The 16,701-nt window shown below is 42.5% G+C and overlaps 9 protein-coding genes across 9 annotated transcripts; 2 read left to right on the forward strand and 7 right to left on the reverse strand.

The window, feature by feature from the left end:
- Positions 1-153: 153 nt before the first annotated feature.
- Positions 154-2,502, reverse strand: DNM1 (dynamin-related GTPase DNM1; the record flags this gene model as incomplete). Its single annotated transcript, XM_037284288.1, has 1 exon — positions 154-2,502. One exon carries the CDS (start codon positions 2,500-2,502, stop codon positions 154-156), a length of 2,349 nt encoding a protein of 782 aa, XP_037140184.1.
- A 251-nt stretch (positions 2,503-2,753) lies between these two features.
- Positions 2,754-4,043, reverse strand: RTT109 (H3 histone acetyltransferase RTT109; the record flags this gene model as incomplete). Its single annotated transcript, XM_037284289.1, has 1 exon — positions 2,754-4,043. The coding sequence occupies one exon, from the start codon at positions 4,041-4,043 to the stop codon at positions 2,754-2,756; it is 1,290 nt and encodes a 429-aa protein (XP_037140185.1).
- A 193-nt stretch (positions 4,044-4,236) lies between these two features.
- On the reverse strand, positions 4,237-4,948 carry PRE3 (proteasome core particle subunit beta 1; the record flags this gene model as incomplete). The annotated part of the gene is made up of 2 exons (XM_037284290.1): positions 4,237-4,819; positions 4,884-4,948. The coding sequence occupies 2 exons, from the start codon at positions 4,946-4,948 to the stop codon at positions 4,237-4,239; spliced, it is 648 nt and encodes a 215-aa protein (XP_037140186.1).
- Positions 4,949-5,171: 223 nt separating this feature from the next.
- Positions 5,172-8,060, reverse strand: SFI1 (Sfi1p; the record flags this gene model as incomplete). Its single annotated transcript, XM_037284291.1, has 1 exon — positions 5,172-8,060. The coding sequence occupies one exon, from the start codon at positions 8,058-8,060 to the stop codon at positions 5,172-5,174; it is 2,889 nt and encodes a 962-aa protein (XP_037140187.1).
- A 219-nt stretch (positions 8,061-8,279) lies between these two features.
- Positions 8,280-9,695, forward strand: OST1 (dolichyl-diphosphooligosaccharide--protein glycotransferase subunit OST1; the record flags this gene model as incomplete). The annotated part of the gene is made up of 1 exon (XM_037284292.1): positions 8,280-9,695. The coding sequence occupies one exon, from the start codon at positions 8,280-8,282 to the stop codon at positions 9,693-9,695; it is 1,416 nt and encodes a 471-aa protein (XP_037140188.1).
- Positions 9,696-9,782: 87 nt separating this feature from the next.
- ORC3 (origin recognition complex subunit 3) lies at positions 9,783-11,690 on the reverse strand (the record flags this gene model as incomplete). The annotated part of the gene is made up of 1 exon (XM_037284293.1): positions 9,783-11,690. The coding sequence occupies one exon, from the start codon at positions 11,688-11,690 to the stop codon at positions 9,783-9,785; it is 1,908 nt and encodes a 635-aa protein (XP_037140189.1).
- Positions 11,691-11,942: 252 nt separating this feature from the next.
- On the reverse strand, positions 11,943-12,293 carry COX16 (Cox16p; the record flags this gene model as incomplete). Its single annotated transcript, XM_037284294.1, has 1 exon — positions 11,943-12,293. One exon carries the CDS (start codon positions 12,291-12,293, stop codon positions 11,943-11,945), a length of 351 nt encoding a protein of 116 aa, XP_037140190.1.
- A 226-nt stretch (positions 12,294-12,519) lies between these two features.
- SPO75 (Spo75p) lies at positions 12,520-15,171 on the forward strand (the record flags this gene model as incomplete). The annotated part of the gene is made up of 1 exon (XM_037284295.1): positions 12,520-15,171. One exon carries the CDS (start codon positions 12,520-12,522, stop codon positions 15,169-15,171), a length of 2,652 nt encoding a protein of 883 aa, XP_037140191.1.
- Positions 15,172-15,197: 26 nt separating this feature from the next.
- MMM1 (ERMES complex subunit MMM1) lies at positions 15,198-16,517 on the reverse strand (the record flags this gene model as incomplete). The annotated part of the gene is made up of 1 exon (XM_037284296.1): positions 15,198-16,517. One exon carries the CDS (start codon positions 16,515-16,517, stop codon positions 15,198-15,200), a length of 1,320 nt encoding a protein of 439 aa, XP_037140192.1.
- Positions 16,518-16,701: the final 184 nt, after the last annotated feature.

Genomic DNA, 16,701 nt, shown 5'->3' on the forward strand with positions numbered 1-16,701 from the left:
TCTGGACTTCTTTTCGCGAAACGGCTTAAAGGATAAATTTTGACGCTTTCAGGCTGATATAATCCCAGACGAAGAAAGAAGAAAAAAGAATCCGACTGTGAGAAATAACCGAGTACTTTCCAGGCTATGGTAAATTCGTACATTCATCCGTATTTACAGTATACTGCCGACTATATTGGAGGCTTTCTTGTAGGTGTCGAGCAATTTCATACATTTCTCTCTATCCTGTGCCAAGGCTTGATCTTCCATCAGCAACTCCTCAAACAAAGATTCTTTGTACAACTTGGTGACTAGTCTGTTTTGCACCGTATCTTTGGAAAAGTTGACTAACAGACACATGACAGCTTTTGGAATTTGATCTTGTATCATTTCCCTGACAATTGAGAAATAAGAGACGATTAGTCTCTGAATGAGCTCGCATTCAAGCTCTTCACGCTCAGTTAAAGCGGGCTCGTTATTGCGGTCATTGTCTATGGCACCAATTTCTGTATCATTGCTGATTTGAAGATACTTCATATCGGCAAGAGTCTGGCCGCTAATATCATTTTCTAGGGGACTGCTACGGCGCACCTCACCATTATGCGCGTTAAATTCCTGACCTTTTTGATCTTTACCAAAGAAGTACTTCAGAAAAGAGTCTTTCGAGTTCTTGATTTCAAAGTCTTCATCTTCAGATCCGCTTTCAACGCTTGACTCCGACTCGACTCTTAATGATGCCGTCAGTGACGGTCCTCTATCGGTTCCTTTGTCAGCCTTAGGGAGCTGTTCCACGGCATGCGTTTCTTGTTGCACCTTCTTCGCCTTCAGTATGCTGGTTTTCTTCCGGCTAGCCACTATATCAGACATGGCTTCTGTAGCACTCAGGAAGTTGGGGTGATTTGTGTTAATGTAGGATCTGTGAATGTCAATTAAACTCTCCACATAGGACCTGGTTGGACCCAATCTCTCTCTGAGTAACTCACTCACAACCTCAATGAGCATGCTCTGCAATTTTGGATAACGTGCCAGTTCAGGTGAGCCACAGTTGTGACAAATCTTCATAAGTTCTTCATAAACTAATTCCACGCACCGTTCAGAAGGTTCTAATAGAAGTTTGATCTGGGGTTTTACGAGTAAATCGAAAGCGAGTTCCGGGACAAATAAGGAGGGCCTGGGGCCTGTAGAGTTCCTTATCGCGGTTCTTATATCCAATATACTCAAATTTGCAGTTGGGCTTATAGCTCTCAATGAGTTACCAAAAATGTTGTTGTAAATGTAATAAATTCTCGCCCCACCACATAGTTCTTTCGTGCTAATGTTCGATGATGTACCATCTATGGACGAAATGAAGTTCGTTGCAAACTTGTTCATAAGTTGCAAAACCAAACCAGCGCGGTTTTCATTCTTAATCGGACCTGTATCTCCGAAAGACGTCAGCTCTTGCTCTGTTTGACCGATCAAGGTATTTAGCCTGGCTTTGATATCTGGTAGCTTATCCCTTATGTGACTCATCAACGTCCTGTTCAACAATTTGGCTAAATAACGGGTGCCACATCTGTTGGAGATAGTCCGGTAAACAGGGTGTCGATTAAAATATTCCTCCTCGTTATCCAGTGCCTCTTCAACGGTTTTGTTTAATTGAATATCCTGTTGTGAGCGGTTAACCACACCCACGAATCCAAGTTTTAGAGGATAGAGCTTGCCTGATAATATATCGAGAGCATTTGTCCCAGAATCCATCAAATCCAGCTTGGTGATGACACCAATTGTTCTTTTCCCTAAAGGATCGACTTCTCTGGCAAGCTTTAATGATTCTGAGTTCACCAAATCTACGTTGGCTGGAGAAACAGCTAAAATAATGCAGCTAGGCGTGGCAACGTATTCCAGGATTAAATTCTTGATCTGCTTTTCAATGTCTGGTGGCTGTTCGCCGATTGGAACTTTTGTTATGCCTGGCAAATCAACCAAAGTAAGATTGAGCACCCGTGGAGAGTAGACTTTCAGATTGATCGGAACTTTACTGATGCCCTTGTTTTTTCCCGCTATTCTTGCTGTCTCTTTCTCAATCTCCTTTCGAATCTCCTTGAAATCGTAGAACCGACGTCCCGGCAAGTGGAGGAACTCACCCCACTCCTCAGTATTTGGAGCTTGATAATTTTCAGTGTTCTTTCTTAGATGGTCCTCCAGAGTTATTTCACGATCTTCTAGCTCATGTTTACCACCAATCCCGTTAGATTGCTCACTTTCCGCTGGTGTTGCACTTTGCAGCGAAGGGTGCTCTTTGATTATAGGCGAATCAGTTGCAATGTTATTCAATTGTAAAACTAGAGGCCTTCTCGTAACAATACCCGTACCTCTCGGTAAGAAATCCTTTCCAACCAGAGTCTCCAGAATTGATGACTTGCCTGAAGACTGAGAGCCTACAACTGCCAAAATAGGCAGATCGAAAGTGTCAATGCCTGCATCGTACATAACATCCTGCAGTTTGTTGACCGTTGGGATCAGATCCTCTAAACTAGCCATGGTTGCTCTAATACGTCAGGATCTACTTCCGCACTCTTGCTCTAAACGTAAGGTAACACGTTAACGACCTGATTCACTGTAGATCAATTATATATTGTCAAGTGGAGAACTTGAAAGCAACGCTTCGCCCGATGAAACGCGGCCAATCGGGCCCGATCGAATACACCGTATGTTAAAACGACAAAATCATGAAAATAGTAAATAAAATCAGCCTTCAGGTTAAAAGGCGTTTAGATTGACCATCTACAAAACTACTTTTTTGCCTTTTTACGTGGTTGCAAGGTATTGGCCGTTATGCCTGTTTTCTTTGATTTAAAATCCAGATTCCTTGTTTCGCAGCCAGTAGCGTACTGGCCGACAATTATTGTCATCTTTTGATTGCATCTGATGGACAAGTAATCCCGCACATTTGAGTAGGCTTCTGCAGCGCCGGCTACTGTGTCATACTTTTCTCCAGTAACATATCTCTTCAGTGCATTAAAGTCTTTTCTTGAACTTAGAACGACATCACATGGCGATGGTCGTTGTAACGATTCTACAGCTGTCAGACCTTGTATGCCTATGACAGAAACAGCTACGCTTAGCTTGAACTCTTGACGATTCTGTAACTCGATCCAGAATGTTTCGAGGGTTGTTTTGCGTGCGCGGTTCTCTTCCACCAGCTGGCGCAAGAAACGAGCCTTAGGATCATCCGGAAACAGAGGAACGTGGTATACTGCAATATCCTTGTCCTTCGTGCCGAATATATCCCCAACTTCCCAACCACCATATTTGAGGTCCCTCAGGTATCGTCTTATGCTTGTCGAGTCTTCGCCTGGAATGAGCAATCTCGCTTCGGTGCCCGATTGAAAAGTTCCATGGAGTATGTCGTCCAATATGCTGATCCACCACCGAAGCAGCCTCTCTCCGTCAATTACTCGCTTCTTGGGGTTTTTGGACGACTCTGGGAACAAATATTGTGGAGCAGGTCTCGTAAATAGACATACCTTAGTTTTTAAGCCGGGCTTGCAACGATAGGAATTGTAAAATTGACTTTGGGATTTTTCTTCCGGGCTATCAGATGATACGCTCCGATTCGACAGTATACGGAGCGCTCTGATTGAGCTGGTTTTCTTTGTGATCAGAATGGCTTCAATCTTCCCGTAATCGCGTTGCTTCGGAATAACCTTTTGTAAGTAGGAGTTGGGATCAAGCGATAAAAGGTATTCGATCACCACTTTTGTTACACCTCTGTAATTTACTTTACAATCCGCATGCCCTGTGGTGTCTGCCTTGGAGATAAAAATCATTCTTTCGCCATCTTGTGTTGAGGAGCCAGCAGCTTTGAGATTGATATAGACGTATATTTGCAAGCCAAAAATGGTCTTCCCGTTATGGAACAGAATGAAGAAATGTTGAGCTTTCACGGTTATCCAATCATTAGACGAGGAAGATTGTTTTGTTACCAAAGGGTGACATTCAATTGGCGGACTACGCAAATGAAGAGTTTCAAACTCCTGGCCCTCCGGTAAGACACTCTTCAGAGCTTCATTCAGAAACATTGGCGCCCGGATATTTGAACTAATGTTCAATAGTTCACTTAGGCGTATCGCACAACGCGTCGCGCACTCTTTTTGAACAGTAGAGGGGGGAGCAGTCTTTAGGAACTTAAACCTTTAAGACAGAGAAATAGCGGAACTTACAGCGCGGTCAAAGAATTTCAAAAGCGGTTTTATATTCACTAATTTATTTATGCTACAATGTTTCGTAGTCCTCAGGATAAAAAATCAAGCGTTCAGTGCCTTCCTCAGTCAAGACAACCATTCGAATGACACCACCTGAGGATCCATCCCATTTAATTGCTTGGGAAAGGGAATGTTTTATGAAATTTATCGTTTCTTCCTTTGTCATATTCTCCTTGAAATTTTTGTCACAAAACCCATATATGAATGTAGAACCCGAGCCTGCAATGGCGTAGGATTGCTTATGCATTGATCCGCCGAGAGGTATACTGAACACCTCTCCCTTATTCTTCTTATCGTAACCGGCAACAATGATACCTGCCGTCAAATTGTCCTTGTTCTCGTAGCATAATTCCTTAAATACAGATGCAGCGGTCTTCGTTGAAGGCTCTCCATATTGTGAATCATATAGTTCCAGGTGGTATTGAACGATATCCGCAATGGCTTGCGTGTCAGCAGCGGATCCTGACCTACAACACCATATTTTCTCATGGACCTTCGTTAGTTTATCAGTCACACGATTGGCAATATAGGCGCCAGTTGTCGTACGTGAATCTGCACCTAATATCACGCCATCCTTGAAGGTTACAGCCATACTGTACAGTTTTTCTGGTTAGTATTCGATCTCCTGGCGTCTCAACTGCTCGAATTTTAACATACATTGAAGTTCCTAGATTCACCTCCCCTTTCTTAAGGCGGTTAACATCCACTTGAATCCCATTCATTGCCAGTCTCGAGGATCTTTCCGACAGTATTAATGGCCAACAATGTAGTGTCGATATCTAAATCATCATCTATAATACTGGAACGCTCCCTTTTGCCACCGGATAAACCGAAGATCCACTTAGTCAGTTGAGGAGGGTAACGTCCATCGAAAATTCCTGTTTTATGCTATGTATGCTATGCTTAAAATTACAACCCAAGTATGACGATTTTGGTTTGAACAGATCACATTCTCCTAATCGGTGATTCATCAAATTCAATATCCTGTTCTTCTTCAAGAAAGGATGTGTCTACTTTGGGGTCAGACTGGCCCTCGTCTATAAAGGGATCCAGCCTTGCTTCTGGTATTCTTTCGAAATTGATCCTGTCGATTTTGGAAGCCAGATTCTTGTTTATTCTTTCTAGGGAAAGTCTTGGCGGTGGAATGGTCCTAGGGTTCCATGTGAAAGCGTCTACTTCGCTGTTAATCTTTTTCTTTGCTAAGGAGTTCAAGGTTGTAGATGATTTGATTGGACTTGGTATTGCTCTTCTGATTCTGCCATAATGAGTTTTCATTGCCTCTATTCGGTAACGCTTGACTCCCTCTGAACCCGGAATTGTGTTGTTTTTGGTAGCAGATCTTCTTATTGGGGTCACAAGCCCGCTGTTGGATGGCAGCTGCTGTCGTACTCTGGTTAATTCGGTCTTCCTTGGTGAATCCTCGGCCTTGTTTTTCCACAAAAGCATCAAGCCTCTCACAGTAGCACGATCCCATCGTTTCCTAAATATTTGAACCGTCTCCGCATTTCTGTTAAGCTTTAGAATTTTCATGCTCCAATAGTTGAGGTAGTTTAGCAGAAGTGCGAGGTTCTTCTTGTTGTTTTCCGTCTCAAGCTTAACGAGTAACTCTTGGACGTAATCATATTGATCCCTCCATCGATAAAAGAAATACAGCGACAATGACTTAGTTCTTAAACCATCTCCAATTTTCGACAGAACTTGAATGTCTTCTAATTTTCGATTTATTCTCAGGAGGCACTTTAGTTGAAGATTTCTATCGTACACTTGAATTGCTTTAGTGAGACATTCGGATTGATAGAAGTTGGTTTTCTGGATCCATAGTTGCAAATAGAACCTTTTATCATTTAGTCTGACACTTTCCTCAACCACTTGGAGAACCAATTCAAGCTTATCGGACCGCCGCGCCGCGGCTGCCTCTTTCCACTGGCGAAAGAATCTGAGAAGAACAATTTTAGATATCGGGGAGCGACAGGAAACTTCCCAAAATCTATGAACTTCGTTCATATGAGAAATCCCACGCTTAAGCCTTGAAATCGCCCTTAAGGCAATAAAGATATTGTACCTATCACTCATCTCCGCTATTATTCTAACTCGTTGCGACCACTGATAGAACGAATGACTGACTGAGGAAACAGCATACATCACATCTGCCTTTCGATCTGCTTCTTTAATGACGTTGAATTTCTCTTTCCACTTTCGACAGTATTTTTGTCGCAAACTATCCGATTGAAAATGGTTAACCTTCTTCTGAGCAATCAAACGATCGTGCCACATCAGGAATAGTGCTCGAGCGATGTGCTTGCCACTCAACGAAATAAATCTTGACAACAGAGTTTCCAGTTGCCAAGTGCGAAAGAATCTTGTTAACTGCTGAGATCCAATAAAAGTGCTGGCCTTGATGCGAGAGAAAAATCTTGTCTGCCACTCCCGGCTATATTTGATTAACAAACGTTGCTCAGTGATTTTTTGAAATGAGTAGAAGTGAAGACGCTCTCTGAACCTAGTTTTCCAGATTTTCTCAAAAAAGAGCTTGCGTGAGATACAGTCCAGCTGTCTTCTGGCAACAAGTTCTTGTTCTTTCTCCCGATAATACCTTATAAGGAATTTCAGAGCCTTAGTCTTGATAAACTTCCTTTCAAGAACAGCTAGCGAGTTTAGCCGCTCCTTTTCTTTATAAGACCGGGAGCGCCAATCGTCAAAGAACGAGCCCATTAGCAGCAGTCTTCTCGTGAAGGCAGCGCGCTGTTCTGATTCCTCGTGAAATGCTAATTTTAATTTAGCTCGTGAGAAAAAAAAGCGCTTAAAGTTCACTTGTCTTGTGGTGAAATGGCGTTCACGAGCACGCAGTCGCCATTGCTTCAACGCAGCTTTCTTGGATACTGCATCATACCTTAGACCGGCCTGTTCGCCCATATCTGCTACGTGATTCATTCGCTTTACTACACGTTGCAAGGCGTGGTCCATGAGGTAATGATCGGCAAGGCCTTTTCTTGCCTCGGTGGTCTCTATCCGTGCCAGCCACCTGTCAAATAAAGAGGATACTAGATTAAAGTGTCTGAAGTCTTCTCCTTGACTAGGAAGGTCTATGACAATTATATGACGTTTCTTAGACCACAAGAGCAGGTATTTTCTCTTCAAGAATTCTTTCCAGATGCCCTCTAGCTGATTGAGACTTCTTCGTATCTCGCAATTCCATTCCCACTTCTCAAAATACCTGCAAATAAGGTTACCCATTTTCCTATGTTCAAATAAGGCCAACTTCATAATTAAATTCTGAGGATTGATCAAAAACGCATCAAGAATTTCTTGCATTCTAGGCGTAAACTCGTAACTTTCGCTCAACTCATTCTGAAGGCGGTGAAAATAGCGGTCCTCTAAAGGATTCAGTCCGCTTTCCAGAAGGCAGTTAACATATCGTTTGTAGATCCTGAGAAAATCCAATGACAACTTATTGCGTAGTAGGAAAACCTGAATTCTGTTATACAGTAATGATAACAAAGGACTAGCCTCCTCAGATAACTCCATGCGGATCGCTGGGACGTTCTGGTAGTTAGATCTCTCTGTTTCGGGAGGGAAGGCCGATATTGAATTCGGACTGACCAGAATTGGCGAGACCGTACTATCAGGCGATTCGGAGTCGACGATTAGTGTGTCTGGGAAATGCAGGCGGCTAAGCAATTCTTGGACGCTCTGGTTGATAAGGGACTGGGTAGAGCTGCTGAGTGCATTATCATTGAGAAGCGATTCTGTGGAGGAGCTTTCCAACCTATTTCCATCCGGATTCTGACGTGAAGAATTAAAAAGAAGGGACTCCGTAGAGCTCTGGAAACTCATCACAGCCTCCAGACACCAGAAATACCAAGTGAATAATGCCTTCAGTGGTTTGTATTTGGTTACTTCCAGTTACCCTTCGCCTGAGACAAGGTATAAGCATTTCGGGTGACCATAGAAAAACAAAGTTGGTTGGAAATTAAAAGCCTGAAGCTAAGGAGTGAACGAGGCCATCAGTCCAAATCAAGCCATTGGGTTCAAACCATCTCACTATACATTCATATGTTAAACCTTTTTCTTTGGTGGCTTGCAGGAGTTGCGTGTCTGTTCAGAGCAGCCGAGTGCACTCTGCCAAGTCCAGCCAAAGTATGGAACAATGTCGAATACCAGAAGCTGATTGATGTTAAACATGCCTACATCAACGAGGCAGTGGAATTGACGATAGAGAATATCAGTGGAGAGCCCGTCGACGAGTATTATTTCGCTCTGCAGGAAAATGTTTATGACAAGGTTTCTTTGTTTGCCGTTAAACTAGGTGACAAGAATGTGTTTCTCAACTCTTCATTGCATCCAGGTAAATCCGAGCTGGAGGATGGCACAATGGTCGGTTACGGATTGGTTAAGTTTCCAAGCCCCATCGCACCAAATGAAAGAGTATCTATCAGTGTTCGTATATCGCACAATGCCTTCGGCATACCTCATCCAAGTCGCATTTCTATTGCAGAAGAGCAAAGCCTGCTGTTGAGAACTCCAAGACTACCATTCTCCGCCTATTTTACGAAGAAGGGAAACTTAAAAGTTATCGGAAGCCCTAGATTCGGCGAGCTAGATGCAGTCGATGATAGCTCTTTGAATGGTAAAGAGATTGAAGGAGGCCTCTCATTTGGTTCCTGGAAAGACGTTGAGCCCCTCGAAACAAAGTACGAACTAAAACTTGTTTACAGTCACAACCTTCCTATCATAGAAGCCAGCAGGCTGAAGAGAGACGTCTGGGTCTCTCATTGGGCCTCTACTATTCAATTTGAGGAATATTACGAAATCATTAATCATTCCGCAGAGTTGGATAAGGGCTTCTCAAGGTTAGAGCTTATGAAAGACCAACGGGGTATGAAGCTCAGCCACTATTGCTCGGTACTGGAAATGAACTTGCCTGAGCAGTCCACCGACCACTACTACACAGATCTAGTTGGCAAAGTGTCAACATCTCGGGTACTTGGAGATCACTTCTATTTGAAACCTAGATACCCTTTGTTTGGTGGCTGGAAGTATAATTTCACGATTGGTTGGACAAACAAACTTTCGAACTTTTTGCATAAGCAAAGGATGGCTCAGGACACTTATATCCTCTCGATCCCGCTACTAAACGGCCCAACTGATACGATGTACAACGAGGTTGAACTTTCCGTTTTGCTACCCGAAGGTGCTCAAGTTTTGGCCGTTGATCCGCCGATACCTTTTATTGATATTGGGGTTACAAACCAAAGATCCTACCTTGACTTGAATACTGGACACGTTAAAGTCACTTGCAATTTCAAGAATCTGATTGATGAAATTGGTAATGGTCAGGTCTTGGTGAAATATAGATATGATACTAACTCCCTCTACAAGAAGCCGCTATCTATTGCGTTATACATCTTCGTTGCATTGATGAGTTTTTTCCTACTCAGAAGCTTCAATCTAAGCATGGATAAGAACTGATCATCATTGAAGCTCTTTTAATTAAGTGTTTTACCTATCGGCATGATGTTGCATATGAGCATGTGGTCATGGAGTAAGTGGTATGTATTATATTCCTCTCCAAATACACTTTTCGATGATGTCGTGATTCTTGTTACTTTGAGTTTTTATTATACCGATGTGATCAAAATCAAAAAGAGCTTGCATGAACAACGCAAGGGATACTTTGTCGAATGCTTCTTCCTCGCTATTCTTCTTCAGAAACTTCTCCATTCTTGTGTCATTCAATTGTTGCAAAAAATTCCTAATTTCGTTTCGTGGCAAAGTCTCTTTGAAGGTTGTATAAAAATCATAGACGTTAATCGATAGGCCTGCCTCCCTGTAAAGCTTAAATAAATGCCCTGCTATTGGTGACATAGCTGCATCAAGTCGTGCCGCTGGATCAGCCCCGGTTTTCTCACTCGAAACACGCAAAACTCGCTCCCAGCTTAAAAGATCATCTTCCATATTGGATCGGTAGCGGGGAAAGATAGCTTGGGATAGTAACCCATTACTATTATCTAAAGTGAACAACTCTTGAAAGATCGTATCAACAGGCTCAAACCGAAGATCTTCCTTATATTTTTGGTAAGCAGGCCAACGTTCGAGATAAGTTTCAAGCTTTCCTTCTAAGAGCTTGTGGTAAATTGCGATCAAATTGTAGTTGTATATTTGCAACTTTTTTTCGAGAAAGTTGGCTACGTGCTTCGCAAAGCCATTGATAGGATTTTCTCTTACCAAAAACTCAAGGAAAAAACCAGTTAAAGTGGCATCCTTGTTAGTTATTAGAGCCCTTATCTCTTCAGTCGGCGCTCCTTCTTTTATTAAACCTTCGATGAAAAACATAAATGTTGGGCATCTTATGAGCATATCCAGATAATCGTCATTCAAATATTCAACATTGACAGGATCAATGAAAACTGAGAAAGGATTTTGATAAAAGTATGACATCAAGGCATAATCGAGTATCTTGGTAAGCAGCTGAAGGTTGTGATTTGAATTATTAGCCATTTTTCGCAAGATAAAATCCACAAACTTACTTGATAAGTTAAGCTTCCCATCAACCGTGTCGAGGAAACTTTGAAAAATTCGATTCCCATATTTGTAACCCTTATTACTAGACACATCAAGCGTGTGATAGCTCCTTCTTAAAAGTCTCATGGTCGTCTGCGTAAGATTCTTCTCGAAGTTTGACAAATTAGTGTTGATGTTAAAGACCAGACTGATCTGCACATGTTGGTGCTTCAGTGCACTTTTCAGTAGGATGATAAAATTGTCCAGCACTTGAAAATTTATGGAATCTACATCCTTGAAGTTGAAGACAAGGTTTAGGTCCTTATTGTAAAACAGCTTGAAGTTTTGTACCAGCGAAAGGTCGTATGATACATCACCACCACCCGAAGCGTTCTCCGCTCCAGAAGCTGATTCGTTATCAGCATCGACTTCATCGGCCTCGTAGATTGCATCGAGCTCAATATGCTCTTCATCCTCGTCTTTAATTCTGGCGACATTATCACGCAGTTCAGCTTCTGCGGCTGAAAATAGCTTGAACATGGATCTTCGCAGCATCATCCTAACGTTAGGGGATTCCTTTGGAGTAAGCTCAACCAGCGTACTAAATTCTTCCGGCGTTACCTTGGGTACATCAATCCTGGTTGTGCTGTCAGACCCCAGGAGGAACAAAGTATTGAACGCCGGCTTGCGCTTCTCATTCTTGTCTACTCTGTTAAACAGGAGCTCTGAAATTTCTGTTCTTAAATCGATTCCAATATTTTCTAAGATATCGTTAACCTGTGCATGAAAGTGCGAATGTAATTGGTGATATAGCTCCCATCTCTTTTCAACTCTGTCAGAGGGTTCTTTGCCATCTAGTAGTTTGACGAATGGTATGGTTCTCGTATCAGTCTTTAGCTTCTTCAACTGCGGAAAAACAGTATAATGGCTCTTCTGTGCATCAGCAAATTCGCTGACATTCATGAGTCCTCTATCGCTAGATGCCCGATCAATTCTCGAAGTGATGAGTTGAACGCTTTTTTTAACGGTTTCCTTTGAACAGTTCAAATGCGTACACAATTCAAGTATTTACAGATACATCACATAATTGGAAAATTGACCGACGATGAGCACTAGCAAGCTTTATAACCTCGATTCTTAAATAATTTGCAATGCTCAACTGATGCCCGCTACTCGCAGGGAAATCAAAGCCGGTTGGGCCGAGGTTAGACGAGATCACCAGACGTTCTCTGACTCACCATTTGGTCTGGGAACTCTCACGGGCTCCCAATCCTGCTCAGAAAGTCCCTGTAAACGGTAGTACTCTTCCTTCAGATCGAACTTACGCTGATTCGTCCTCATCTTAATGAGATCTTCTTCTTGTACTTCCTGAACTTTACGGTCTTGTTGTTCGTACTTGACAGCAGTAAAACCTGATAACCAGTAGGAACCTAGCACTATTAAACTACAAAAAGGGAGACCGAAATATAGGAATGGATTCTTCTTGAGCCTTTTTTGGTATTTGCCGGCTATAGAGGCATCGTAAACCAGCTGCTCCTTCCTTGACCTGAACTTCCTACCAGCCATAGGAGGGAGAGTAAAGTACCTATATGATATCCAAATCAAGGACAGAGAGTGTATCGTGATCGAGGGTCGATCTTTATCTAAAAGTTACTACTACCTTCAAAGTGTCAATGGCCTGCGATCACGAGCGCCGCGATGACACAAAATAAACAGTAAATCATTAGATGCAGTAGTTAAACAGAAATATCACGGAGGAATATCTGCTCAGTTTTTCCTAGACAATTCAAGTATGGCCTGTAGCGTGAATATCAGCAATACGAAATTGATCAACTTGTCTGCAGTTATAGAAAGCTGCTACGGAGTTCAAGAGGATGACACAGCTGCCGTTGTGAAACTGGACTTACCAGGAAAGGGTCAAAACCAATTTCAGAGCTTGACGTCGGCGATTTTTTCCAAGTTTTTGAACAGTACAAGAACCGGTTCCGCGCACATGCAAGCTGGAATATCCCTTCGAACTTTTCTCTCTAGCATGCTCGTATCTGCAGTTTATTTTCTGTTGCAAGTGGTATTGTTCACCATATTAAGGAACAAATTCAAATGCATTTACCAGACAAGAACCATGAATAAATCTCAACGGCTCTTCAGTGCATCTGAGAAGCCAAAGGGATCACTCAAACAATGGTTCTCCTGGATACCAACAGTGATCTTTTCTTCAACAGAAAAGTATCAGGACAGGGCGGGATTGGACGCTTACTTCTTTTTAAGGTTCCTTAAGACACAATCACTCTTTTTTTTGACGTTATCCATGCTGAATATGCCGATTCTGCTACCGATTCACTATCACTCTAGCATGACAAACCTGAGCAGTGATCCGTCGCCCTGGCTGGACAGGATGAACATTTCAAGCTTAGTGGCACAGAATTCGAATAAACTTGTGTTCCATATGATCCTGGGAATTTTTGTGGTAATCTGGTTCCATGCATTTTTGATACGAGAACTTAAATTCGTTCATGAGGTGAGCTTAGCGGTTCAACAGGAAGCTTCATCAATCCTTCTAATTGAAAGAATTCCAGAATGTATGGTGGGAGATGCGCAAAAAGTAACTTCAAGCATAGGTATCCTATTTCCGGAACGCATACTTGACGTCAGGTTCCTTCCAAAAACTTTTGGGAAGCTTCGCAAGCTTCATAAGAGGATGTTGAGGGCTGAAGAGGATGTTGAAGAGCTTACCATGAAGATACTGCTTAACAGATTTTTTCTTAATGCCTGTGAAGAAAATAACGAAGAGTACCGTGGATTAGCCTATACTCAAAAATTTGCTCTGCAGCTCAATAAATTACTGTTCTATCTGAAAACGCCGGAAAGAATCATTGAAAGCACTGAAATGCAAAAATCAGGTAGCGCATGGCTGAGTGGGCATGCCTTTAAGTTCAATTCGTCTTCCTATAGGGCCAAGTTATACCTATCCCTTGATATAGCAACGAAGCGTTTCGAGAAAGCATCTGCGGAATGGATGCAAGGCTGCGCCCAGTTACAAAAGCAGGGAAGTTCAAGATACGATCTCGGAAATAGAGCCTTGATAAGCCAAATCTACCTTAATAAGGTTTTTGTGAAGTTTTCCTCGATGAATGACGCTCGAGCGGCTGTTGGCTTATTGCGAAATGGAAGCGACGATAAATGGAAACGCGTTCATCTCATTTCAGATCTCAGCGACATTGTATGGAGCAATGTGAGGGCTTCCAACCCTACTCTGATCCGTTTGAGGTTAGCATCCGCCAACCTATTGAGTGTGCTAATCATCGTGGGATACATCATACCGGTGGCATTTGTTGGGTTAATCTCGCAAATTCCCTACCTAGCTTCGCTTACCGCATTTTATTCAGAATCAGAGGCAGACAGGGGATCCGAATTGGTTCGCGAAATGATGGCTGGTCTAGTTCCTGTCATAACCTTGATCTTTCTGACAGAGTGCGTTCCATTCATATTCTGCTGGTTAAGCTATCTACGCTGCAAGAAAACCAGCGCAGAGATGCAGTCTGACGTCCAGAACTGGTTTTTTGCTTTCCTTTTTGTTCATGTCTTCCTGGTAGTGACAATATCTTCAAGTTTATCGATTGTATTGGAGAAAATAGTGAATAATCCCGTAAGCATTCCTACTATGCTCGCGAATGATTTACCGAAGAGCTCAAACTTTTTTTGCTCATTCATCCTTGTGAGAGGACTAGCATATTCTGGAGGTAACTTGCTGCAGATCAAAGAGCTGTTCTTTGAGTTTTACTACAGGCTCACGATTTATACTCCGCATCGAAGAATGAAGCGGATGGAAAGCATTCCCAATATCCAGTGGTGTTCGGTGTATCCAATCTTTTCCGTGCTTGGTTGCATCAGTATTGTGTACAGCGTCATATCCCCCCTAATACTGCCTCTAAGCTGCATCTCCTTCTCTCTGGTGATGTTCTCGTTCAAATATCTGTACGAGTACCAATATAATAGAGATGGCTTTTCCAGAATTGAGGGAAGATTATATCCATCTTCTCTGATGCAAATGTATGCTGGCATCTATTGCATGGAATTCTGCATGATCGGTCTTTTTGCATTAGGAAATTGTTTCAAACTGTGTATGTGCATGATTTTATCATTAGGCTTTACCATTGTTGCTCACGTTCAAGTCTATCGACAATGTTTAAGCAAGCTTTATGCATTCAACTTCAAGCAGTACTGCGAAAAAAATCCGAATATCGGTTCGTTTAGTGGCCTCAGCAGCCGATGCATTGATTTCCCATTCGCAAATGGTGAATACCGCTCACAAATATTGATTCCGAAAGACACCGAAGGCTCGACAGCAAATGAGAGAGACCACTTAGCTAGAGAATTTCATTTAGAATTCAAATCCAGCAATTTCAACCTCAACCGGACAGGTGATATAGTGTATCAATTGTAGAAGCTCTGATTAGTACAGCGACGGCTTCAAGATTCTCTTGAGGTCTTTGAACCCTCCGCCTCTGGCTTTCCCTCCCATGTTCTTTTACTCCTAGGCCACATACTTGGCAGTCTAACAAATTGAAATCTAGGCTCTACACATCGTTCGACAAACCATTTCTTAATTTGGTACTCAATAAGGCTGCCAATCTTAGGGATATTCTCCAGTTTTGACCTGGCGCCAATCAATGACTCGGTTTCGAAATCCATCCTGTACTCAGGTGCGAATGAGAAAACCAGAAAGTAACCTGAGCCATTATTCTCTTGTGTTGGGCTCGAGGGAGCAACAAATTCTTCGGCCTTCGTCAACGAGACAGTCAAACACGCTTGAAACCTCACTATCGCAACCGTTATATTAATCGGCAAAGCAGCTGTTGCAGGCTTAGGATAGTTGAGTAGAAGTTTAGTCTCTACGCCAATAGCTAGTCGGTCATTCAAGTCGATATCAATCTTGGCCTCCAACTTTTTCCTGTTTGAGTTTGGGACGTACTGAACTCTGCAATTAGAGAAAATCGGGAAGTCATCACCTATGTCCAATTCAGTAATTTTTGCGCCATCGATGTAACTTGGCAGTTCATGCAGCTTCTTCTCAACGAAGTTGTTCAAGGAATGAACGATGTTATCCTTCTGCCAGGCCTCCTCTCGAAACTGCTGGATGGTCTGAGCAATTAGCACATTGAACCAATCTAGCGATTCTGAGGGATGTGTGTTCACGTCGTAATATGTCTTCTCCAGGATTGCATCGATTTGACGCGTTTGCTCTGCTTCGACATTCTCTGCACTATTAATCTGTTCTTTACCGCCTCTTTTCATTATTGAAGAGATAAACTGCGATGATATGAACGGGCGAGAGCTCAACGACGGACCAGTGGCATTCTTAGGATTATTCGGCTTTGAGGATGTCGACTCACTGAATATGAAGAACTTGATGAAAAAGATCAGCACAATAACGACCGTGATTTGACCAACAATGAGTCCTTGTAGGAACGACCATGAGGAAAAGGAACTAGAAGACTCAACGCTGATATGTTGTTGGCCTTGCTGTAGTAGTCGGAGTGTTCTCTGCATAGCCCAGTTGTCGTCGGATGCTTCAACTGCTCCAAGAGGGGCCGTGCTCTCTTTATGGTCATCATGCAGCAGACTACCATTTTGCAGATGATCTGCGACCATTTTATCCAAATGCAAAGGAAGTGCCTTGTTAATGTAGTCGTCCAGGGACATGAGGTTGCTACTTGTATTCTCTGCCATGGTAGAGTTAAAAAGTGATGACTCATGCTCAACGCTATCGCTTAAGCCAAGATCGCTCATATCTTGTGTAATTGAAGTCTAAAACGCTGTAATCTATCAAAGCTTTGTTAAGCTTTAGCGTATAGTTAACATCAGGTATGAGATAACCTTTTTAAATTTCAAATTGCCTAAGGCGATGAGCCTTTGTTTTAGGCTATTCATGAGAAAACTTCAAGATCAATCTAGGTCGAGTATCGTCTGCCAT

The sequence above is a fragment of the Torulaspora globosa genome, chromosome 5 (genome assembly GCF_014133895.1).
Source record: "Torulaspora globosa chromosome 5, complete sequence".
NCBI lineage: Eukaryota > Fungi > Ascomycota > Saccharomycetes > Saccharomycetales > Saccharomycetaceae > Torulaspora > Torulaspora globosa.